The sequence below is a fragment of the Heteronotia binoei genome, chromosome 6 (assembly GCF_032191835.1).
Source record: "Heteronotia binoei isolate CCM8104 ecotype False Entrance Well chromosome 6, APGP_CSIRO_Hbin_v1, whole genome shotgun sequence".
NCBI classification, from domain to species: domain Eukaryota; kingdom Metazoa; phylum Chordata; class Lepidosauria; order Squamata; family Gekkonidae; genus Heteronotia; species Heteronotia binoei.
Genome location: NC_083228.1, coordinates 89,808,653 through 89,834,950, shown reverse-complemented (window position 1 = coordinate 89,834,950; position 26,298 = coordinate 89,808,653). Strand labels below are relative to the sequence as shown.

Sequence of the window (26,298 nt, the reverse complement as noted above, 5' to 3'; positions counted from 1 at the left end):
AATGAGTTTTGAAAGGAAATACTTCTCGGCCTAAATGTCAACCGCACTGTGGCAGAATGCTTTAAAAGAACATAAAATTTGCTCTCGTTTGTTAATTATGAACTGAGGAATGATGTAGCAATTCAGTGTCTGCTGTACAGTTTCTCTTGAAGGCAAATGTTTTGTAAGATGTCAAGCACTTTTTCATGTCTTTTTAAAACTGTGAGCTGGCATTAAGAGCCACTTGGGCTTTTCCCCCCTCCTACATGTGTGAATTTTAGTGTATTATCTCAAATGGGATTGTTAGCTTATGCACACAACTCCTTGTCAGAAGCAATGGCATGGAAAAGAAGCTTTTAGCATGTTTTAATCCTGTCAGCCTTTTGTCATACTGATTTACACAGTGATTTGCATATATTATCCTGAGGAATTAAACAGTCAGAAAAAGTGCATTTACATTTAAACGTTGCTGGTGTCTTTTTTTCACACTGTGCAGAATTCACATGGAAAAATGCATCTATCAGTTTTTGCTAAAGAGGAATGTAGGACTTGTTTCTTCCTGTATATTAACCAAGAGAAAACATAGTACTTGAGCATTTTCACACACAGACTAAATAACACACTTTCAATCCACTTTCAACGCAGTTTGCATGGGATTTTGCTGAAGTGGTTTGAAACTGCATTATTTAGCATATGCTAATGCACTTTTATGTCTAGCAGGCAGCTAGGAATGTTGTAGAAATGACGCGCCTTAGCAAATGCCATCTGTCAATAGTGGAAAGTGCAAAGATAATTTGAGGCACTACCTTGGAACACTGTATTTATGTTATGTCTGAATACCTTTTTGGAGATTTTTGATTCTCCCACTGATTTGTTCCCCCTATTTTTTTTCTATTTGCAGGTTATTTCCAAGATTTGTTAAACAAGTCAGAGAAGGCCCTTTATGATACATTTCCTGGTATGTATGGAGACCTTTACAACCAGAATGTAAAGGTTTTCAAAGACTTGTATAGTGATCTCCGCCGTTATTACCGAGGTGCCAACATCAACCTAGAAGAGGCTCTCAATGAGTTTTGGATTCACCTGCTAGAGAGGCTTTTCAAACTGATGAATCCTCAGTATCACCTGACTGATGACTATGTGGAATGTATGGTGAAGCACTCTGAGCAGCATAAGCCATTTGGAGAGGTACCGAGGGACCTGAAACTGAAGGCAACGAGAGCCTTCATTGCTGTCCGCTCCTTTGTGCAGGGGCTTGGTGTGGGCAATGATGTTGTCAAAAAGGTGTCTCAGGTAGGTCATTACCAACTATTCCTCTGTAGTCACCTTTTCTGAAAGGTTTTTCTAAGTACCTGTTTTCTCTTGATCAGTATAGATTGTAATTATTTTTAACATTTTTAATGTGAGACAGACACGCCTATCAATGATGGTCCTCTTCCAGTTTATATAAAGTTCAACTGCCACTGGCAGGAAGTTGTAAAAATGTCTTTGTCAGTACAGTGACCAATCAGCCACTTTTGGAAGGCAGAATAAACATGACTTTTAAATATGACTAATGTCTTTAAAATATGGCTAATTTCCTTGGAATGATCAAATAACTTGGCCATCCTTGTAAAATTATTACTTGTGTAAAGGCCCATTGTAGTTTTCCCTTTATGGATATGGGAGCAGCTACAACATGGTTTCTCCCCCCAACACTTCATGTCAGAAGTCTATCAACATGTGTGAAAAGCCTGCATCAGAGCCCCTTCCCATGTCAATATCACCCTCACAGAAAGAATGGTAAGATGTCATGTGAAAATGCTGTAGTCCTCTTATGTGGCTATTAGTATTCTAATGTTTTAGAGTTCTGTGGAAATGAGCCATATCACAGTGTTTTCCACACTACTTGCTGTATTATTGAAAAGGTCTCCAAAACAACTTACTACTTGTACTTCTGCAGGAAATTCATCTCATACACTTCACTCTTTCTGTATGCAAAAACATGCATATAGTTACATGTACAAAAAAATGTGCCCTTGGGAGTGGCGCATATTGTAATTCAGAAGATATGCTTCCTCTAACTTATTGTACCATGAAGAGTTATATTACTTCTCAGCATAACTGTGCTGTATTTTTTTAAGGTTATTCTTCAGGGCATAGATGCAAGAAGTAGCTTGAAAGGAAAGACAGAGGAACACTCATATCACTTACCTGTGTTGTACCACAAGATTCACCAGCCTTGAAGAAGAGTCAGACTGCGACTAAAATGCAAAAGTATGAATTGTATTAGCGTTGGATCTCATCAAAAACAAGGGTTAGGAGATGGGAGTGGTCCTTTGATACTCAAAGTTCAGACTCAAGAAAGAGAAATATTCATATGTTAATAAATGGCAAAAGCTTTCATTAATAAATGTGGTGTTACAAGATCATTCAAAAAGCACCAAAGCCTTTGGTCTATCTCATTAGCATCATACTGTTGTGCCCCTTCAGGAAGCTTTAAGGAAAAGAAGAAGATAAAGAAGAACAGGAAAATGTGATAATTGAAATAAGAGCCCAGTAAAACCCTTTTCATCTTTTTTTTTTTGTGGTGCAGTTTGTATTTTAGCCTTGTTGTGCTGGGCCTGAATAAATGAGTTTGACCTTAATCAGGCTTTCTCTCTTTCCTTCTTCCCTCTTGTCTCCAGTGTTCAAGGAGAGTGGAAAGTTTAAGCAGCACAGGACAGGTTTCAGGAAACCCAGTATTATTTCCAAGTCTATTGTGGGCAGTCCCTCATTCCATCAGTTCCTTACATGTGTAGGGAATTTACCTATCTGCAAAGAACGGCCCATTCATTTCAACAGATCCAGAAGGACCATGTTTGCTCACATGGGTCCAATAAATATGTAAGTGCCGTCAAGTCACAACTGACTTATGGCAACCCCAGCAAGGGACTTTCCAGGGAAGTGAGAAGCAGAGGTGGTTTGCCATTGCCTTATTTGGTGATCTTCCATCCAAGTACCAACTCTGCTTAGCTTCTCAGATCTGACAATACTGGGCTATATCATGCCACCATTCCTCCCATGAAATGAAAGCCCTCTCACATTTGGAATAATCAAAATGCCCATCAGGATTTGGACTGGGTAAATTTGTTCATGTCTCATTTGCCCTCTGCCCTTGTGTTGCAGAAGAAGTTACCCATATAGAACCACTATCTTCTAATGATTTGCCTCTAGCCATCACTTAAAAATATGCTTGCAGTTATTGGAGGTGAAGCACAAAATTCTCTTTTGGTAGCACAAACAAGAAGTAAAACATTGTGTGCTTGAGTATGAAAATTTAGGGTTAGTGTGCTCCCTGTCTCTTGTTAGTAAGAACTGTTGCTCATATTCTCCTAATGTGTATTTGATACCTAAGCCTGGCAAATGAGTTTGCATTTTCACCTCTGTTTATATTTGCAATCCCAAACAAGTATCTGTCAACCTGAACTGTCCCTCCTTGTGACAGCTATGATAGTTTTCTCCCCATAGACTATGGTACAAACACAGCAAGAAGATATTTTACACTCATATCAGGGCCTCTGAGAAAGCCAGCAAGTAATTGGCAAGTGAGAATATATCACTGACCACATGACAAGCAGGATGCATTGATTTATTTGTTTTTAATGACCTCCTGCCTCCACGTTTTGTCCTCAAATTTCTTTCCTTGCCACTGGCTGTGGAACTTCATATCACTCTAATATTTCAACCATCTCTCTCTTCAATTTGTACTTCAGAAGGCTTCGTGTGTTGCAGAAGCTCTTGCAGTAATTGAAAGGCAAGTGTGCAAACCTTGCAGGGAAAATGACAGAACAAAAGTTGCTTAGGGATTACCATACATTAAAACAGACCCAGCAAGTCAACTGTGTCTCCAGCCATGAAGTTTTCTCTCCAGAAAAGGCACCTTGAACTTGGTTAATGGGCTACTTAAATACTGCTTTATTTAAAAAGAATGGAACATTTGTCTATTGAGCCACTTCTCTAAGATGAGCCTGAACATCCTGTTGCAATGTTTGGTAAGGTGGCACCGTCTGCTTCTCCACAGCAACACTTCAGACTGTGACTGAAATATCATCTATTTTCTCCTAAACAGGCTGCGGTGGGTTTTCTGTTCTCCACTAAGTAGCAAACTTTTTTGTTTCACCCTGCCACTTTGCAGATGAGAAACTGTGAATGGATTCATGCAGCTTCTTTTCTCACTCCACATTATGGGGGGTTTTTTTGTCAGACACCCTGTGGTGAGATTCATATAGAAGTAGGGCAAGTGGAAGACCCAGCATGCACTAGCATCCACAGTTTGGCACGTTATTTAAAAATTGAGTACTGTGTTAGCAGAAATGTTCTGAAGCATAATCTTCATGGCTCCTATGCTTACTGTTTTATAGATCTCTCCCTTGTTGTCACATCCATAGTCTTTTTGACTACAGATGCTTCTAAGTGAAGATATGCAGAGCCCAGTACAATCCCTACTTCGTGATTTCCTTTTTCATTTATTTTTAGTCTAATAGCTGGTACTGGCTTTTGAGGCTAAGTTGTCTTTCCAGTGATAGAAGGACAATTTTGCAAAAGTAAAGGATGCAAATGGTTATCAGTTATGTCATTACATTAAGACCATCTTGATATCTGGCTGCTGCTATGAAAAGTTCCATTATCCTTGCTACTTCTGTAAACATTTGATGTTAATATGGTTGGATAACATTGACGGAGTGGATTTGTATATATATCGCATTCTTCATATATATACTGTGGATTTATGCTGGTTCTCTAGGACTGCTTGTTATGTTTCATTTGTACATGATAGCGTGTTTTACAAATCATACCAGTGTTTGTTTATTTTATTTATTTATTTAGTAGGCTTATATTTAAAGAAATTTAAGGAAATAAAATATTCCACCCTTTCCCATGTTTAAAACCATAATACAAGAATAGTTACTTTGTTTAGTTTAACACTAATGTGGCTACAGCTGGTGTCAGCATACCTTGAGCTGGGGCAGTTGCCAGGCCCTGGGACTTTTGTTGCCTCTCCCCCGCTACCAACCCCTACCCACCCACCCACCTTGCCTACTGGCTGTCCTTCCCCACCTGCTCACAAGTGCTCTACTAACCACTAAATATGCTCCCCATCATTGTTGGGGAACAGCATGCAGATGTTACACAGCTGCAGTGCACCTAGCAGCTATAGTGGCATTACTTGCTTTTACCATCTGGCAAAGGGCATGCGGGCTGTGTGGGCACCTGTGAGTGCAGGTGGTAGGAAGGCACACAAGCTAGGAAAAGACACACTGTCAGTGGGTGGGTCTAGAAGGGGAGGTGGTAAGGGAGCTGTGGCCAGTGGGGCCTGGTGGTAGGCAGAGAGGGGTCCCAAGTCATCCTCCCCAAACCTAGATCCTGCCCTGCATGTGGCACAGTGTCAGCAGTCAAATGGTATGCATTGCCAGGAGACCTATTTATCTAAACTCAGTCCTGCCCTAATTGCAGATGAAATGAGCAATTATAGCATGTGGACAATGAGAACTGAACCCTCCTTCATCCTCCACTTTAGCCTCTCTTCCCAGTCCCATTTTTCCGAGTGAGCTCATTTCTGGTGCTAGAGCTAGGATGATGAGAACAGCACCTGAGGGCCACAAGCTCATGATGTAATCCAGTCTTGCTTGTCATCTGTTTAAAAAAAAAAAGCTGGCCCTTCAGTGCACTGCCTTAGTTGGAGCAGGCCTAAGTTTAACAAATGGATGTCTAACTGGAGCCCAAAGGTTGCAGAGGTTATGAAATAGTGCCACAGAAGCCCAAGTATCCTTTGTTGCTGGTTTTCATCCAAGCTTACTTGTACAAATCCCATTGAATGAATATATTTTGGAGTCTGTGTTTTTCTGTGCTAAGGAGAGTGGCAGGCAATGAATAAGGCCTCATGTATACATAGATTTTGTTCTAATTCAATAGCCATTAGAAATGGGTGTTTCCACATTATATGCCCATTAGCCATACTTGCAAGTCACATACATGTAGAATATAAAAAGGCACTCTTAGAATCATTGTGAAAGTGGGCATACAGTGGCCTCTGCTAGTGTATTTCAAAGACCATCCCTTCTGCCCATCTTCTGTCTGCTTACTTTAATAGTATAATTTTCACAGTAGAAGTAATACACACGTTGAATAGCAAAGGAGGAAAAGAAATCTTGTATAAATTGTTGTGCTTAGAAAATATGTATGTGTGATGCCAATAAATGCATTTATTAAATTAGATTAATGAAGCAGAAATTCCTAGCATCTTGTTGGCCATGGTTCATAGAACTCTTAGCTCCTCAGTGATAGTAACATAGAATAATTTACATGGTGAGGAAAAGCTCTTATCTTGTGTAACTGTGCATCATCCCATGGTCCTATTTAAGCTGAGTTGCTTTTTGTGTAAAGTAGCTACATGTGCTTATCTGTGCCACAGGCCATGTAGGTGTTGCACTGTAGTCCTAACTAAGCTTATATAGTTCAGGTGGGTAGGAGCCCAGGTTGAACAAGATGTTTGGTCCATGCAGAGTCACACAAGTTTGCCTGCCAGCAAACCTAGGCTTTTCCTGCACAGTCAGCAGAATGGGGTGGTAGTCCTGACAAACAGAATGGACTGCATCGCTTTACTTCACAAATCAAGCGTGCCATTTTTAATGCTACTTTATGTACTAAGGTCCTTGGAGAAAGCTCTAATATATTATTTTTTGCTTTGGAAACCAGGAGGAAACTTTTACCACAGAGGCAGATTCTCCCTCTCTCTTTCTCTCTCTCTCTCTCTCTCCCCCCACCCCACCCCCGATGAACTAGTTTTATACCTGAAGGACTTTTAATGTTAAAATGGCATCCCTCACCCACAGTATGAACAGACACAGTCCAATGCCCCTTCAGGATTCCATTACTTCATTCTACTCTGTGCTTATTTGGTACCTCCCAGTCAAATAATGATTGTTCTCAATCTCAGAACAGCCACTTCATAGGCCAGTTCATGCTGCTTCCCTTTTCAGAGAACTAAATAATTGTGTATAAAAATAAAGGGGGGGGGGGGAGTGTGTAAACTTTTAAAAATAAGAATACCATTTTTATTACTGAATAGCACCTCCTGAACCTGGTTTTTCATTTTGACATAACTGACTTAAGTAATACACACTGTGAAGGTAAAGGTGGGAATTAGAAAAACAAATGGCCTCCCAAATACAAAGTTTTAGGATACATTCTTGCTTTGTTGCTGTCTCCACGTGCACCTCTCCTCTGCGAAAGAGCTGGCAGCTTAAACCAGAAGGGACTAATGATGACCTGTCAGATAGTAAATCTTGGAGCATTGGTCCCTTTTGCTGTGAAAAGCAAATTTCTGCTACCACATCAGATATAACATGGAAGCACATGGTCAGTGCAGTCCTAAGAGCCTCTGTGGTGGTGGCCAGCATTGCTGGTCAATGCTTCATGCACATTGGGCAGGAGACAATAGCAACACAAAGTAAGTAAGTAAGTAAGTAAAATTTTATTTATATCCCACCCTCCCCCGCCAAGCAGGCTCAGGGCGGCTAACAACAGCAAAATAACAATACATTTAACAAAACATTAAATTAACCCCAAACCGATTAATACATTAGTTAAAACAGTTACTAAGTCTAAAAACATTAAGTTAAATCTGGCAATACCGTTATTGATCGACGCTATGCCTGTCAATTTATGTAATGATGGCGGATCTCCAGATTGGACCATTTTGATGTTTCTTTGTGGACTTGGTCAGCCGTTCATGAATGCCTGTTTGAAAAGGGTGGTCTTGCAGGCCCTGCGGAACTGATCAAGGTTCCGCAGGGCCCGCACCTCCTCTGGGAGTTGATTCCACAAGCATGGGGCCGCGGTAGAGAAGGCCCGTGCATAGGTAGTCCGAAGTTTAACTTCTTTTGGCCCAGGGGTGGTCAATCTGTTTTTACCTACTGACCTCAGTGCTCTCTGGAGCTCATACGGGGAGAGACGGTCCCTCAGGTAGGTCGGTCCTTGGCCATATAGGGCTTTAAAGGTAATCACCAGCACTTTGTACTGGACCCGGTATACAATCGGCAGCCAGTGCAGTTCGCGTAGCCCCGGCCGTATATGCTCCCATCTTGGGAGGCCAAGCAGCAGCCTGGCCGCCGCGTTCTGCACTAGCTGCAATCTCTGGGTCCGGCACAGAGGCAGCCCCATGTAGAGGGCGTTACAGTAGTCCAATCTTGAGGTGACCGTCGCATGGATCACCGTTGCTAGGTCCCGGCGCTCTAGGAAAGGGGCCAACTGCCTCGCCCGCTTCAGGTGAAAAAATGCTGACTTGGCAGTGGCTATTATCTGGGCCTCCATTGATAATGAAGGCTCCAGTAAAACACCCAAGCTCTTTACCCGCTGCGCCGCCTTCAGCAGCGCACCGTCAAAGGTCGGGAGAGATATTTCCTTCCCCAGAGCGCCACGACCCACACAGAGAACCTCTGTCTTCGCTGGGTTCAGCTTCAGCCCACTCAGCCTAAGCCATGTTGCAACAGCTTGCAGGGCCTGATCTAGGCTCCCCGGGGCAGAGGCGGGCCGGCCGTCCATTAGCAGATAGAGCTGGGTGTCATCTGCATATTGATGGCAACCCAGCCCAAACCTCCGGACAATCTGGGCAAGGGGGCACATATAGATGTTAAATAACATCGGGGAGAGAACTGCTCCCTGAGGCACCCCACAATCTAGTGTGCGCCTCTGGGATCGTTCACCCCCAATTGCCACCCTTTGTCCCCGACCCATGAGGAAGGAGGAAAGCCATTGTAAGGCCAACCCCCTAACCCCTGTGTCGGCGAGGCGGTGGATCAGCAGCTGATGGTCGACTGTGTCAAATGCAGCCGACAGATCTAATAACATCAGCACTGCCACACCGCCTCGATCCAGTTGCCGTTGGAGGTCATCTACTAAGGCGACCAGGACCGTCTCTGTCCCGTGGCCTGGCCGAAAACCAGACTGGCACGGGTCTAGGATGGGAACCAGGCATGAACCCATAGCCCTCACACCCAAGACCAGTATCTTAACCACTGGGCCAAGAGGGTAGGTTGAAAGGAAGCATGGCAAAAGGCACTAGGCACTCCATTACAGCCCTGACATCACCAGCAGCCACATGGGGCCAGGCAAAGGCACTGGGATAGCCCACCCAGGGTTCCTGGTTCAGTTCACATGAGAAGTTCGAGAAGCTACCTGAGGCTAGAACTGATGACTGAGCAGTGTGGCAGGAACTGCTCTGATCACGCTACCAGATCTCTTTGTTGAATCATCAGCTACATAGATGATAAACAGAAACATGCACAGTGATGGCTGACAGCAAAAGCCCCACACTGACCACAGCCATGCCATGGAACTCCATCAGGCTCTGTGGTTTCACCCCCATGGAGCACCCATTTGCCAGGGAATCCTCCTGAGGTGCATGCTATAACCATCCAGATGACACTTACTGATCATGTGAGGAAATGCTCTGCAAATGTAGCTGCTCTATCTGCTTTTGGTGATCCGTGTTACGTTCACTGGTGATCCATGCTACGGTCACCTCGAGGATAGACTACTGTAATGCCCTCTACATGGGGCTACCTTTGACCCTGACTTGGAAACTGCAGCTAGTGCAGAACGCTGCAGCACGATTGTTAATGGGGCTCCCTCGATGGGAGCACATTCAACCGGTGCTGAGAGAGCTGCACTGGCTGCCTATAGTGTACTGAATCCACTTCAAAGTGTTGGTATTGACTTTTAAAGCCCTATATGGCCAAGGACCTGTCTATCTAAGGGACCGCCTTTCCCCATATATACCCCACAGAGCACTGCATTCAGGAAGCCTACATCTGTTATCCATCCTTGGACCAAAGCAGGCCAGATTATACAATACACTGGCAAGGGCCTTCTCAGTGGCAGCCCCTATTTTATGGAATGCACTTCCAGAGGCCATGAGCTCTGCGGGATCACTCCCAATTCCGCAAGGCCTGTAAAACTGACCTTTTTCGGCAGGCCTACAGTAACTAACGCGTGAGGAGCTGAAAGCACATGAGAGAAGCCATATTGGATCAGGCCAATGGCCTATCCAGTCCAACACTCTGTGTCACACAGTGGGCAAAAAAAATTTATATATATATAATTTTTTTGGCCACTGTGTGACACAGAGTGTTGGACTGGATGGATGTATATATAACATATATATACATGTTAATCACCCTTTGGGTGAAGAAGTACTTTCTTTTATCTGTTTTTACCTGACTGCTCAACAATTTCATTGAATGCCCATGAGTTCTTGTATTGTGAGAAAGGGAGAATAGTACGTCTTTCTCTACTTTCTCCATCCCATGCATTATCTTGTAAACCTCTATCATGTCACCCCACAGTCAACGTTTCTCCAAGCTAAAGAGCCCCAAGCATTTTAACCTTTCTTCATAGGGAAAGTGTTCCAACCCTTTAATCATTCTAGTTGCCCTTTTCTGCACTTTTTCCAATGCTATAATATCCTTTTTGAGGTGCGGTGACCAGAATTGCACACAGTATTCCAAATGAGACCGCACCATCGATTTATACAGGAGCATTATGATACTGGCTGATTTGTTTTCAATTCCCTTCCTAATAATTCCCAGCTTGGCGTTGGCCTTTTTTATTGCAATCGCACTCTGTCTTGACATTTTCAGTGAGTTATCTACCACGACCCCAAGATCTCTCTCTTGATCAGTCTCTGCCAGTTCACACCCCATCAACTTGTATTTGTAGCTGAGATTCTTGGCCCCAATGTGCATTACTTTGCACTTGGCCACATTGAACCTCATCTGCCACGTTGACGCCCACTCACCCAGCCTCAACAGATCCCTTTGGAGTGCCTCACAATCCTTTCTGGTTATCACCACCCTGAACACTACTTTGCTGCTGAAACTATCCTCTACCTCAGGAGTGGGGAACCTTTTTTCTGCCAAGGGCCATTTGGATATTTATAGCATCATTCGCGGGCCATACAAAATTATCAGCTTAAAAAACAGTGCTCCGTCGAGGGGAAACAATTCAGGCCAGCAAAATTAATGCAAGTAATTGTTTTTCTATTTGAAGTCATGTGAGGAGAGCCTAATTTGGCATATACACCCGCCCAGCCCACAGTCCTAGGCAAATGCCTAGGTCCAAGGCTTTTTTTGGTGGAAAAAGCCCAGCAGGAACTCATTAGCATATTAGACCACATCCCCTAATATTCGTATATTAGACCACATCATCTGGGATAATCAAGTGCAAAACGAATTGGTGGTAGCTGGCTTCCACCCCTCACCCCTGCCACCCCTTCCTCCCTCCCTGCGGAAGCTGCAGCTGCTCTCAACAGACCTTTAAAGGCACCCAAATACCCCAGCAGCAGTCCTTCACAATGCCCACCACTCAGGCTCCAGAGAGAGAGGGAGGGAGAGAGGGAGAAAAGGAAAGAAGGGGAAATAAAAATTGGGGGGGGGGGAGAAATGGAAAGAAAGGGAAATAAAGGGGAGAAGAAAGGGAAATAAAGAAATGTGGGGAAGAAATGGAAAGAAAGGAAAATAAAGAAATGTGGGGAAGAAATGGAAAGAAAGGAAAATAAAGAAAGGAGGAAGAAAGGAAAATTGGGGAAACAAAGAAATGGGGAGAAGAAATAGAAAGAAACAGAAATAGAAATGAGGAAGTAACTTACCTGAACTGTGACAGTGACTTTTCCAGGCCCTACAGCAATCCTGGCTGGGCAGCCAGGCCCCAGGGAGACTGCTGAGCAGCATGGCTGGGCCTCATGATCCCTGCTGGCCTGCCAGCCCCCAGGGAGGCCACTGCACAGTATGACTGTGTGTCATGATCCTCGCCAGCCAGCTGGGCCCCAGGGAGGCCACCAAGTGGCTTGACTCAGCCCAGCAATCCCCGAGGGCCAGACCAAGTGGTCTTGAGGGCCTTTTTCGGCCCTCAGGACGGAGGTTCCCCATCCCTTCTCTACCTATATGACACCCAGTAGAGCTATACAGAAAATTAAGAGCTAAAACGGAGTTGGACCGCCTTTGTAAGAAATTTTATAGCACCATTTTTAGGTTCTAAATTATAAATTGTTTATATGTGTTGATTTTATTATTATATTATGACTGTGAGCCACCCAGAGTCCATATATGGAGTGGGCAGCATACAAATTTAAAGTAAATAAATAAAATAAATAAATTTTGCTGTTGCATAGGGCTCCTATCCTGCAAGGCAATGTATCTCATGATTGCTGGGGCAGCTGATCCACAGAGTACTTTGGAGCAGCTGCCAGGCACTCCAAATCATCTGTGGGGAAAGGGCATACTGGCCAGTATGGGTTGCCAGTGTCTCTGCCCTCCAGTCACAGGCATCACTCCCAAGTACTCTTCTCTAGGCATGAGCCCCATTGCACCACATAGGGCATTGTGCCAGCTGAGCCTGGCTCAGGTCACCTCCATACTGCCCCCACTGGTGGTCTTAACCATGGGAACCAGCATTATCACGGTGGTGCCCAGGCTTGTGCAAAGGGAATGGGGGAGGCAGATGTGAACTCCCAGACCAGGATAGCAGGATTCTCACTTCTGTTCACCTGTCAGTGCATGGTCAGCCTTCGGGGCACCTGTTAGGGTTCTGAAATAAGACACATCAGCCACAGAACATAGACTTTGCTCTTCCCCTTGTATATTCGTTCCAAGCGTTCTTTCAGTGGTGCTGAGGGCCCTCTCCATGTCATCCCACCACTGAAGTGCAATGCTGTGCCATCTAAGAGTGCATGGCAGAGTCCTTTGAGACAGAGACCTGTGCCATGAGCCCTACAAGCCATGCATCTAGGCTGGGGGCTATCCAGTGCTGAAGGAGTGATTGTGAGGGGGTTTGGTTGCAGCTGGGAAGGAGGGTGATTGGTTATGGCATCCTGTACACTGCCAAGGCTTGTGGGCAGAACACTTGGCACTTTCTGTTGTATGTCTGCCTATATGTTACACTGTGGGTTTTGATGGTATAACTGTCTGCTGGTTTTGATGGGGTCCTAGGCTAGGGTTGCTTAGGGAGGCAACTAACTCCTGCCATGCTTCTGGGTCCAGCCCTTTCCCTGTCAGTGCAGAGAGTTGTGCCGGTGTTGTTCCACATCGCTAGCACCCAACTAGGACACAGGGCTGCTTGGGTGCTCCACTGCCATATCTTGGAGATATGCCACCATAGTACCCAGTCAGTTCCCTTTGCATTACACATACCCCCTCCCCAGAATTGTCCTGTAAATGCCTTGGATTGTAGCTGGCTATGGAGCAAGAAAGACAGTGGACTTAAGCAGATACCTGGGTATTCATTTGTTTATTTTTAAATAAAGAATTAACATAGTCCTAGGAAGAACCACAGAAGAGTGCCGAGTGCGACTCCCTATTTGTATCATAGCTGCACAATAATGGTTGGTGACAGCCTTCTTGAAGTGTCAGTGTTTATAGTAAACAAAGCACTGCCCAGGAGGGAGGTGTCTGTTCTGTGGTATTAGCCTCTGAAATCAACTTTCAGATATATTAAGATGGCATCCTCACTCATCCTGCACTTCAGGCCTTTGTCCTCACAAACTGTTAATTCATTACTTCCCTGACTTGGCAATGCAGCAAAGATGTTGACAACTTTGCTAAAATTGCAATGACTGTACCTTGTTCAAAATGCCTGTCTTTTGTTCAGTCAAGCTCCCCTTTTGATCACCTAAAAGATTTACTTATGGGCAATATTGGTTGGTCACTTCTGTGTCCAAAAAAAAAAGCTTTGGTCAATTTCAGTTCAAATGCCTTTGCTTCAAACTAAGGTCCTCAGAAGAAACATACTACCCAAAGAATGCTCATCCAGCATTTTGGCCAAAACTCTTGGTCAGTTTCATTTTTGCAATGTTCCTGATCATGGGTTGGATCCAGATTAAAGTTTCCATGAACACAAGGATTTCAGCTCTTGAATTTTCCCACCTCCTGCAACAGCCCAAAATGTGCCTTGATCCTGTTCCTGGAACAGTGCCTGGAAATCTCCTGTCCCCCAGGAACTAGAGTTGAGAAATACCTGGAGATTTGGAGGATGGTGCCTAGGGAAATCGGGGTGGGGGGGGTGTGGAACCAAAGCAACTGTTTTCTCCAGGTCAACTGATCTTGGTTGCCTCAAGATGAATTGTAATAGTGGGAGATCTCCAGGTCCTGTATGGTGGTTGGCAACCCTGTCCAATGACAGAATTTCAGGGGACATTTTGGCCTGCCACAGGATGAGGGAGAGCAAACCAACAGAGTAACGTGGTAATGGAAACAGGAAAGAAAGCCCGTAAGCATCCACGTAAACAGATTTTCCAATTATTTTATACAATCAAATGGGTGTGTCTTATATTTGCACTTTTGGTGTTGTATGATTCTATGGGGATATCTGATTGTATAAAATAATTGGAAAATCTGGGGTTTTGTTTATGTGAATGCCTGCAGGCTTTCTTTCCTGTAGACAGGATGAGGGAGAGGCAGGTAAATTGTGGTTTATGGGTAGGAATCCTTGTGCCTGCAGAAACGTATAGCCTGGATCCAAGGCAATGTCAGTCTAAGCCCTTAAGGAGTTTCATCATCGTTGTTAGTGTATTTAATATTAGAATTTGCAAAATGACCATCATCACAATGGGTTATATGTGCACATATGCTGCAGATGTGTAACTAGGGGAGTCCTGCATATTTCAGGTATGCCCTTCTCAGGGTGTGCAATATGTGAGAGAGCACATGGTCTTGTTTCCTTTCTGTCCTTGAGCAGAATCTAGGAGGAGATATATCACTCACTGTTAAAGTCCTCAAGTGAGCCAGTTCAGAATTGGAAGTGGGATGACATGGGGTGAAAGATTAAAGATATAAAATACAAGGAGGTAGATAGAAACTCAGCTACCTTTGTTGGGTAGAGTATATGTGTCTTTCATTAAATATTCCTTGCTTTTATAGTCAACCAAGATAGTAAAGAATTTTCTGGAGCAGATCACACCTCCCTATTCTAAACCAGTTATTGTGGTGCTGAAGCTGCATTTAACCTTTGAAAGCGGTGTTGCTATAACAATATTCCTTTTTATGGTGAGAAATAGTGCAGATGCTGAATCTGGTGCCCAAATTAAATTTCATGCAGCTACTTTCCAGTTATTCAAGGGGGGGCATATGTCGTATATTTGAAGAGAGCAACAAGCCTCTAGTTAACTTCTTAATTAGAATGCTTTGGCACAAAAACAATGAAACATATATTAAAAACACATCCTATTGCATTTGCCATGATCTGTTTCTTCTATGAATTACTTATTTATTCCAAAGGGATTACATGTCTATTTCTCATCAGCATTTTCACAAAAAATGTAGGCAAGTCTGGACAGGTCCTTAACCCTAACCCCTCCCTAATATGACCCTTGGAAAGTGCCTCTTTTTAATTCCCTTCAATTAAAAGGTAAAGACAGATCTCAGGTATCTGGCAGAGCATTCCTCCACACCTGCTCAATGAAAGCATGTAAGAACACATCTCATTGAGAGGTGCCCAAACGCCAAGTTTTATCCCTGCAGCAACTGCTGCTGAGTGATTCCTTAAAAAAGAAACTTTACGGGGTCTCTGTCTGCATAAGGATTGCATTGTTAATTCTCTTCACTGAGTTGTCAAATGACATTAATAAAGACTTCACAATCCTGGAGATTTGACCTTGAATGAACTGATATTAATGAAATTCTTGTCTTAATAAAAATGGCATTGACAGGAGTGCAGCAAGGTATCTCAGCAGATGTTGGCACCAGAACAGGATTGATGGTGCTTGGCCAAATCAATTGTTGTCATGTACAATCTTGATGCCGCACCAGATTATTTAAAGGTGAACAAATTATGTGGGCGCTCAGTTTGGCTACAGTCCTTCTGCCCTGATGGTCAGCCACCTGGGAATGGCAGACTTTAATCTGATTATTGATCCACTGATCATTGCACATTATAGTTTTAGCTGGAGCCTTCTCCTTCCGCACCCTTGTAACTTTTCATCAGTTTTTAATTAGCTGTAGAAATTGGACTTGTCAGAGCTTTGAATGAAAAGTTAAGCAGCATTTTCAGATCTATTTCAACAGTTCAGAATGGAATAGGAGTACATTTTGGAAACAACAAAGCAGCATTTCATTTCCAGCTGCCACAAATGTGAAAATTGCTACAAATCATGAGTATGATCTAGGGCAGGGGTGGCCAACAGTAGCTCTCCAGATGTTTTGTGCCTACAACTCCCATCAACCCCAGCCATTGGCCATGCTGGCTGGGGCTGATTGGAGTTGTAGGCAAAAAACATCTGGAGAGCTACCGTTGGCCACCCCTGATCTATCCAAAACCGAGCACTTTAAAGTTCCTTTGATTTCAACAGTGAAGTTCTATGCAGGCACTTTATTCTATGTCAGGGAAACAATGAAGTGATTAGTGGCTGGATTCTGCCCCATATTGTGATCAGAAGGTTCAGCCTTTACAGTTTCCTGGGTGAGTGTGACCCTGTAATAGGAGATATCTATTTAATCTTTATAAATAGTTTAAAGCATACTTCTTGTTTGGGGTGTAATAATTCCTAGATATTGGAAAACAAAGTCAAAACTAAAAAATGTGCCAGCACATAGAAAATCACTAGTGGGCTGTGGTGAGGGACAGTTGCATTGATCAACTAATGTCTGGGGTATCCTAACCCCTCCCTAATAGGATCCTCATACACCAATGTATAATGGAAGAAAGGTCTCTCAGGTGCAGTACTATTGAAAATTTATTTGGATGAGACTACAGGTCTTCAGCTTTCAAATGTCAAAAGCTGCAATATAGTCTAACTTAAATTTTTAATGTGGAATATGGAGATAACTTGATGCAGTGGTCTTATCATTTGCTTAATTAAGAACAACATTAAGTGCTGCTGAGATAAAATGTGTACATATGTACACACAGACCTGTATCATAGCAAAACACTAATCCAACTTGATAACAGTAAACCAGCTTGAGCCACAAAGAAAGGCAGGAGATAGATATTTTAAAAAAATTGGTAAATATCCCAGTATCTCCTGTTCATTGGAATATTCCATTTAACATTTGCCACATCTGTTCACTACAGTTGTCCAGTCAGAATGGCTTAGCGGTCTACAAAGTAATACATGTATAGGTGGCTGGTAAGAGAAAAAAATATCCAGTGTTGCCCCATACAAAGGCTATTAGCTTATCGTAGATGTTATTGGCCAGGGTAATTCTGTTTGTTTCCAATCATAGTGTCAACTTTGTGAGTGAACTTTTCTCTGCATCACAATGTGTGGATGTATTATAAGGTGAATTACTTCACCATCAGCCTCCTAGTGTTCATGGGTTGATAAAATGTCATGTTTGGAACACGTTTGCTCATTATTTCCATAGGAAATTCTGGTTCAGAGCCATGTTAGTTTAAGATTATTTGCTAAAAGCAGAAAAACTTGCCCTTTCTAGCACCTATACACGTAACTTATTTTATTTTAAGAGCAGGAGCTTTCATTTTCAGGCCACTTCATCAAACATCTGGAGGGGGAAAGCATCTGTTGAAGTGGACTGTAATCCATGAAAGCTCATGCCCTTAAAATAAAATAAGTAACATCTTTAAGGCGCTACAAAGACAGAGTCTTTCTTTTTAATATTTCCGTAGGAATCGCTCTCAGGAGTGAAACTGTGACTGGAAAATGTCAACATGCAGAATGTTAACATGGCAGTTCCAAGCACTTCAAAACTAGCCATAAATAAGCACTTGACAGGCATGAGAGCAAAGCACAGGAATTCTGTCATACAAACTAAAATGAGGCAAGTGGTTTCCTACTACTAGTTTTATTATACACACCATGCTATTCTCCATTCATATAGAGGTTATTTAGGACTGTGTGTGTGTCATACATATTTCAGTGCTCAAATTCTATCCCCTAAAGTCAGAAGTCATTTTTTCCCCTGATTTCTTGCAGCCTGCTGGCTGTTAGAGGCAGAATTTCAATACTGTCCTCAGCAGAGTTGCATTCTTCCAATCCCACTGAGCTCAGATTCTGCCTCCTGTCTGGCTAACTGAAGAGTGCCTGATTTTTTACAAACTTGCCAAAATTTGCTTGGGTCCTTTGGCAAGAGCCAGATGCTCTCTGGTGCAAGCTATTGGACACAGGTGCTTGGCTCTCTTGGGCTTAGGACCCCTGTGTATTGTCACCTCCTAAACTAATGGGAGGGGGTATTTATTTAGAAAATGTATATGTCACTTCTCCAGGCACCTGCTGAAGGCTGCTTATAAAATAAAAAACAATACATCAAAACCATAAAAATAACAAAATAAGAATTATCAATATTAAAATAAAATATATGCCTACAAAGGGAGTAAACCACCTAGCCAGTACAACCATCTGTGGAGGCCCTTATTCCAGTGTCCTTCCTTATGGAATTAGCCAAGTGGCAGCTTCAGGAGGACTTCTTAGTTGTGACACCAAAGCTCTGGAACTCTTTCCCCAGGGAAATGCATCTGTCCTCTTCTGTTGCCATTTTCTGCCAGTGGGGGGAGACTTTCTTTGCTTCATTTTGCCTTCCTTCAGTGATACCTCCTTCCTGACCAATATTTTAATGACTGTTTTTATGTATTTGTACATATTTTAATTCTGTTTTTAATTTATTTTAATGATGTGTTGGGGATTGATTTTAATGGTTTTAAAACGTGTTTTTATCATGTATGTTTTAAACTGTTCACCACCTTTGTAGCTCTTGTGAGAAAGACAGGATATAAATTTTGTAAATATATATATATATATTTTTAATGCCAGACCTCAGACCAGAAGCAGACAGTTGAAAAAAAATCCCAAGAACCCTCAGTTTGGATAAAAAGAAAGTTTTGGCTTGGCACCTAAGGTAAAGTAGGTGCCAAGTGAGCCTCAAGGATAAAGTGCCACCACTGAAAAAGCCCCATCGCTGGTGGCCACCTGCCTCACTTCAGGCCACACATGGCAGGGCTTGGAAGAGGATTTGAACTGGCAGTCTGGACAGTATGAGAAGAGATTATCTGGCCTCAAGCCTTTAAAGGCCTTAAAGGTATAGACTGTGCCTAGAAACAGATAAGTAGCCAGTACTGATCTTTCAGCACTGAGGATGATACAGTCCCAGTATCTGGCCCCCCCTGACAATAGCCTGCCTGCCACATTTCAGACCAATGGAACTTCCTGGACAATTTTTAAAGATAGCTCTGCATAAAGTACATTGCAATAAACTAACCTGGATATGATAAGAGCACTGAACACCATGGGCAGATCATGGTTTTCGAGGAATAGCTGAAGCTGAAATATGTGCTGAATGCCAGAGGATACTAGAGCCTTCAATCAGATCCAAGAAGATCTCTAAACTGTGAAGCTGTGCTTTCAGGGAGCGTGCAGCCCTCTCCAAGACAGGCTGACTCCTCAGTCCTTGAGCTACCCTGTCATTAACCAGCAGTAGCACCTCAGTCTTGTCTGGATTGAGCTTCAGTTTATTGGCCCTCATCTCCATCACTTTCAGGGCTTCTACAGATCCACCCAGCTCAGCTATTAAGGAAAAATAGAGTGGAGTTAATTTGTAGTTTGGTTGCATTGCCCTCCAAATCTCCAGGCAATCTCTCCTAGCAGTGTCTTGTAGCTGTTAAACTGATACAATGAAGTTCCTTTTAATGGGCTTGTTTGTTCAGTGCCCTCATACCATGGGAAGTTCCAGTGCTCATCTTGTGCTTGTCTCATGCATTTAAAGGCCTCTTTGAATAAGAACAAACAACAAAAAATTACTCATGTTTTTTTTTTCTTCCTCCATTAGGACAAACTGGGTGCAGTGCCAATGCACAACGACTGGCTAGTTACAAAGAAAGCCTCTCTTAATGCTTTATAAATAGTATTTGTCAACTGAACAGTCTGCCTCTGCCATGCTTTCCGCCTTTTAAAGCATTAATATTCTAGTTTGTTACTCTCCCTTGGCATTATAGTAATGTTTAGTCAAGCCCTGGGAGTTAAATGAAAATCTTGCATGTTAAATAACACTTTTAATGGGCCTTGCTGTTTTAGTATAATAATGAAACGGATGGGATTTGGGGTGCGTTGTTTTGTTTGGTTGATTGGTTTTTGTTCTTGAAAACTGACATCTTTTCATTACCTTGGTATCATTTGACAGGACTAAAGCGCCACCCAGTGATAACTACAGGGTACTGATGTGTTCTAGGTTGCATTGAATCCCATGTATTAGATGCATCTAATACATCTAACTAGGGGCACTAGTGGGTTTTTGTGTACATATCCCAAGCTGGATGGAAACTAAGTGCATAACTTAATGCCTTGCATGCTGTCGCATCTACAGTCCAGCAGCCAAGGTGGTTACATTGTGTCTGTTTTCAGTGCTGACATCCTGGTACTTACCTGTTCATGAAGAAGAGAGGAAAGCTAGATTCAGAACTCTGCACTGCCTTGCCCACCAAATAGCTGATTACTGGGATTGTAGCTTTTGAAAAAGTGCCACTACTACTCCACCCATATTTCATTGTATTAGGATATTGGGTTCAGTTCAGCAATGTATCAATGGAAAGGAAAATGTACTACAGTGCTGTTTTGCTTGTGCGCACCATAACTGCCTCAATCCACTCTGAGCACCACGATTGCAGGAGAGAGCAGAATATAAATCAGAACTTTAAATAAAATAAATAAATAATGTGGTGCTTTGATGTAATTTGTAACAAAATAACAGTGTGCATATGGAACAATGGAATGTACAACAAATGGGTTACATGGTTGTTTTAATTTGGTTTGAAAATTGTATCTGAAGAAATATTTTGTGTTATGTCTTGTGCTCATGAAAGAGATACTGGGACCGATTTCACACGAGGCTTGTTCTGGGTGGAGAGCCCTTTTGCTCCCAGGGCTTCTCTCTGTTTTCGCACAAGTTGCCCCGGAGCTGCAAGTTGGCATGGCACTCTTCCAACTCACAGCTCTGGGACAACAAATGCAAAAACAGAGAGAGATGTCAGGATCAAAAGGACTCTCCACTCGGAACAAGCCCTAATGCGAAATCAGCCTGGGAATACAATACCTTTCACCAAAAGTAAGCATGGAGTTATTTAGTGCTTCACTTACACAAAGACTGTTGAACACATGAAGTTGCTTTATACTGAATCGGACCATTGGTCCATCAGTGTCTACTCAGACTGGCAGCATCTCTCTAGGTTATCGGGTTGAGGTCTTTCACATCACCTATGACCTGATCCTTACTGGAGATGTCAGGGATTGAACCTGGGATCTTCTGCATGCCAAGCAGATGTTCTACCACTGAGCCATAGTCACTCTGCGCATGGAAATCTTCCATGCTATATAGATCAATATTTGTAGGTGTGTAGTACATGTGTGGGTTTTTTATATTAAGCTTTTACATTTTAAAAGGTGAGAATCTTTAGAACTAGGGAGTTTTCAGTTCTAAGGATATCCATTTTTAAACTGGGACCAGTTTCTTACTAACGTTGCTCCACCCCCAGGCTTCTGTTTTCCCCGGTGCAAGCAATCAATTTTCCACCAGTTGCTCTGCAGGCGCATTTTGAAGCATGGTTCCCTCCAGTTCCCCTTGCAGCTTTGTGATGCTGACTTTTAAGGATTAAGAAACCATGAGGGGAACTGGAGGGAGCTGTGCTTCAAAATGTGCCCACAGAACAACTGGTGGGAAACTGATCACTTGCACCAGGGGAAAACAGAAGCCTGGGGGTGGAGCAAATGAGAAATCGGTAAGGGTTTATTTTGTGTCATCTATTTTTATTGCAGTTATCCTCCCTCTTCTGCCAGCAGAGTCTGACTGAAGGAGTGTCTGTTTCATCCAGTTCTCTATCATTGCAACTCCCCATGTTAGCTTTTTAATCTGGAGGGGTCCTCTGACCCCAGTAATACTTTGTCAAGGGCCACAAAGGGCTGATGTGGGAAAGGGACCATAAAGAACATGTGCTCATAGGATCCAGCCTTCTGTTTATCTTTTCCCTTCCATATTCTATGTACTGTTAGTGAAATCTGAGGGTACTTAAATCCGGTGACAGGAGCTGTGAACAGGCAAGACAGACCTTTCTACAAATTTGAAAAGGGCCCCAGGTTTGCAAGAAAATAACTGTAAAAAAACACAAGGGGAGGAGGTTAAAAACTCAAAAATGATTAAAGGAGTCCCTGTAACTAGGGAATCTAGGTTTGCCAACCTCCAGTTTGGGGCTGGAGATCATCTGGAATTTAAATTGATCTCCAGATGACAGAGATCTGTTTTCTTGAAGAAAACGACTGCTTTGGAGGGTGGACTGCATGGCATTATACCCTGCTAAGTTTTTTTAAAATACCCTGCTATGGTTTCTTCCCTTCCCAAACTTGCCCTCCCAAGGCTGTTTCCCCAAATCTGTAGAGATTTGGACATGCAAATACAATTCCATTAGGGCATGCAAATACAATTCCATCGGGGCCTAAGATCTTTGCTTAATAATTATATTAATTATAATTATAAATAATTCATTGTTCAACTGAGTTGGTGAGTAATTCACATTGTGGCTTTCTGTTTCACTGCTACAGCATTTTATACCCTCCACAGTGTGGGTTATCACCCCACCCACCTCTGAGGCTCTTGCCCTACTGGAATTGTATTTGCATGCCCAAAGACTTTCCTGCACTCAGGAAGAAGATTTATATCTTTGAAATGAGGGACAGCTACTCCAGATTCATTGTTTTCTTGCCAGGTCTACTTACTCTTGGATTTAAATATCTTTGAATGGTTCTTTGGACTCTTGACCTTCATATGGTCTTGTGGACTTATGGGCTTTTGTTATTTACTCTGAACTAAATATATGAATATTGTTACTTGTTCATGTATATGATATCTCTTGTCTTTGAATTTCATATGATATGGTTTGTTTAACAAGGTTTGTTGTATTAGGTTTTTCATTTTTCCCATACTTATTATTAATAAGCCATATACAATTTTGGTAAGTTATTCTTTAGCGGTGTTTATTTTTGTGCTTTCAATCACAGTTTGTTTGGGTTTTTCTGCTTGCCTTTCAAGCAGGGGCCACCTACTCCTGCCCTGCAAGTGGCAAATTTGTGGCTTGCAGGGCAGGCACCTCTTTTTAAGTGAAGGCCATGGGCTTGCCCTGCAAACAGTGAATTCATGATGTGCAGGCAGATGCACATGGAACCCACTTTTTCTCACGACCTTTGAATATTTGGGGGAAAGCAGGTTGTGTGTGCACGTGGTACTGCATCCCTGTCATGATGATGTTACTCTGCATGATGTCATCATGTTGAGGACAGCCTCTCTCCCACCTGGAAAACCCTCCAAATCCCCCTGCTGGGGAGAAGCTAGGACCTGGCAACCCTAGGTTCAAATCCCCATTCTGCCATGAAAGCTCACTGGGTGATTTTGGGTCAGTTACACTTTCTCAGCCTAACTTACCTCACTGTGTTGTTGTGAGGATAAAATGTAAGTGAACAGAATGATATTGGCTGCTTTGGGCACACATTGTCACGATAGGTGGAGTATAAGTGAAGTAACTATATAATAAATATAAGTGAAGATTTTGTTGTTCGGTTGCACAGTCGAGTCCAACTTTTTGCGACACCATGGACCAGGCCCTCCTGTCTTCCACCAGCCTCCAAAGTCTGCTTAAATTAATGTTAGTTATACCAGTAACACTGCCCAGCCATCTCATCTTTTGCCATCCCCTTCTTCTTTTGCCTTCTGTCTTTCCCAGCATCAGGGTCTTCTCCAATGAGTGCTCCCTTCTCATTTGGTGGCCACGATATTTGAGCTTCAGCTTCAGCATCTGACCTTCCAGGGAACAGTCAAGGTTGATTTTCCTTAGGACTGACTGTTTTGATCATTTTGCAGTCCAAGGGACTCTAAAGAGATGGGGGCAAATAAAATATTAGTTGGTTAGTAGGTGGGAACAAGAACAGTAAATAAAGGTGAGAATATGGGGGTTGTCAGGAAAAGGAAAAGCAGAAAATCTGTGAAGAAAGATATACAGGGGAAAATGAGGTGCCCCCACAAGACTTTGCAGGTTCCCCATTGTGCAACTGGGCTTGGCCTGGCACTGCATAGACTTTTCCCAGAGGGAGGTTGCCAGGGGGGAGGGAGAGCTGAAGATGGGGGCAGACTGGCTTTTGGGTGGGAGGAGAGAAGGAAGCAGGAAAAGGGGATGGGCTGTGGGCATTAAAAAAAATTATACCCCCCTCCCCACAAGTCCTTGCAGGTCCTCTACGTGTTTTATCTGGTAAAGTGAATGAGTAAATGTCTGAAAAGATCTTAACTTATTATCAGACTAAATGGGTAAAAAGCCCAGTTTAATGTTGTGGAGTCAGGTATGAAATGCAAGGTACCTAAAAAGTCATTTTTTGTAAATAGATCTAGTGCCACAGAATGAACAAAATGTCAGGTTAAAGTACCTAATGCTTAAAAAGTTTTACATCTTCACTGTTGTTGCAGTTGACTCAGTGCATGAAGTCTAAAATCCAAGTCCAGCTAAAATTCCATTTCTCTGTGTAATTTTGCAATGTGGTTGTAATGTTGTGAACTTATTCTTTGTAATCAGTTGGAATTTCTGCGCATGTCTACACAGACAATGCAAGCATACACACTTTTGTATTATATTTACTGTGCTGGTTACTTTTCATGGTCCTCTTTTTTATGTTATATGGCACATTTTTAAAATTGATGCAGCAACAATATGTATGTTTTTAAAGGTTCCTCTCAGCCCATATTGTACTCGAGCCATTATGAAGCTAGTGTACTGTTCACACTGCCGGGGCATGTCAAATGTCAAGTCATGCAACAGCTACTGCCGCAACGTCTTGAAGGGCTGTCTGGCCAACCAAGCAGATCTGGACCCAGAATGGAGGAACTTGATAGGTAAGATAGCCTGCGAGGAGGATTTCTTCCCTTCCGTGCTTTTGCACATAGCTTCTGATCCACTGTTTGATCAATAGAGAAGAGTCTGGAGAGCAAAGTACTGTAACAGTGACTGCATTAATGATCTCCCTGTGCTACACTCTAAATACAATCAACATGTATGTTTTGAAGTGGTACTCATTCCTTTTGAAAATTCACCCTACGATGTTCTTGAGCATTTCATAATACTTCTAGGGGAGAAAAGTAATTATTAAATACTTTTGTGTCTCTTACTCCGTTAGATTCTAGCACTCTCCAAGTACACCTGCATCCTAGATACTCATCTTCTTGGACTGGGTGCTATGCTAGGAATGGCCGTGGAAAAATTCTTTTCTTTTAGGAGATGCCTGGGCCAACACTGAGCATTAAGTCAGGGCTGCCTCTGCCACTAGGCAAACTAGGTGACTGCATAGGGCACTGGCCTTCTGGATGTGATGAACTGGGTGCCCTCATGTCACTCGGTGACATTATCAGTGTGGGGGACACCAGAAGTTAGCCTTGCCTAGGGTGCCAGACAGTCTAGGGCCGGCCCTGCAGTAAGTTGTGCAGAATGCAAAGCCCTCGGTGAGCTCTCGGCTGCACCTGTGTGAAAGGGGAGGAAAGGGAACACCAGCATGAGTTAAGACTCTGGCATATGTAGCCTTGGTGAGAGAAGGTGGGATGCCCATAGGACAAGCATTTGAAAATTCAAAGCAGATCCTCATTTGGGTTAAATGTCAACTTTCCCAGTGAGGCCTCTGAATTAAGTTAGTTACAAATCAGTAGCAATGTTTCTTTTTTCTTCAAAGAATTCTGAGGCTTTTTTGCATTTAGACAAAAAAGCAGAGCAAAGACTCATCAACAAAATAAGATTTCTGGGATTACTAAAGAAAGAGAGATTAATCTAGTTTTGCTAATTTTCCATAATTACATTGTCAGTCTCATGGCAACAGGCACTGCTGTAAAGGTTGTTTGGTTGAAATTACTGCAGTCTCTGTTTTCAGATTTCTTTGCCTTGTGGCTTCTTAAAAACAAATTCCTGTTCTTCTGTCTTCCGGCAAAAAGTTTTACAACAGTTCCCTGCTCGCAAAAATCCCCAAAAGAAATTTGATATGTATATTGCATTTTGTGATTGTTGGCACAGTGGCATGATGATATAGAATCTATCTCCTGATCCTTGGACATCTGAGGCTGGCACATCCATGTATGTGTAGGAGAATTCTTGTATGAAAACATTTGTGTGGGAGTATACAGAACTTTGTATTGAGAATAGGAATTGTCTTAGTAGCAACTGTAGAAAAGGAATACGTTTTTAAAAAATATTTCCCTGCTGTATGTGTTGTGCCAGAGGAATAGGGAGAAGATATGTCTTCTTCTTATAAATTAAATTCTATATGATCTGTTTTGGATGCTACATCT

General features: G+C 42.7%; 1 protein-coding gene across 1 annotated transcript in view; it reads left to right on the top strand.

Annotated features, from left to right (window-relative positions):
- The window catches only part of GPC1 (glypican 1), a 314,765-nt gene that overhangs the window by 279,768 nt on the left and 8,699 nt on the right, over window positions 1-26,298 (top strand). The window contains exons 3-4 of the mRNA XM_060242149.1: window positions 881-1,272; window positions 24,696-24,861. Of these exons, the coding sequence (XP_060098132.1) occupies window positions 881-1,272; window positions 24,696-24,861 (558 nt within the window). The remainder of the gene's footprint in view (window positions 1-880; window positions 1,273-24,695; window positions 24,862-26,298) is intronic.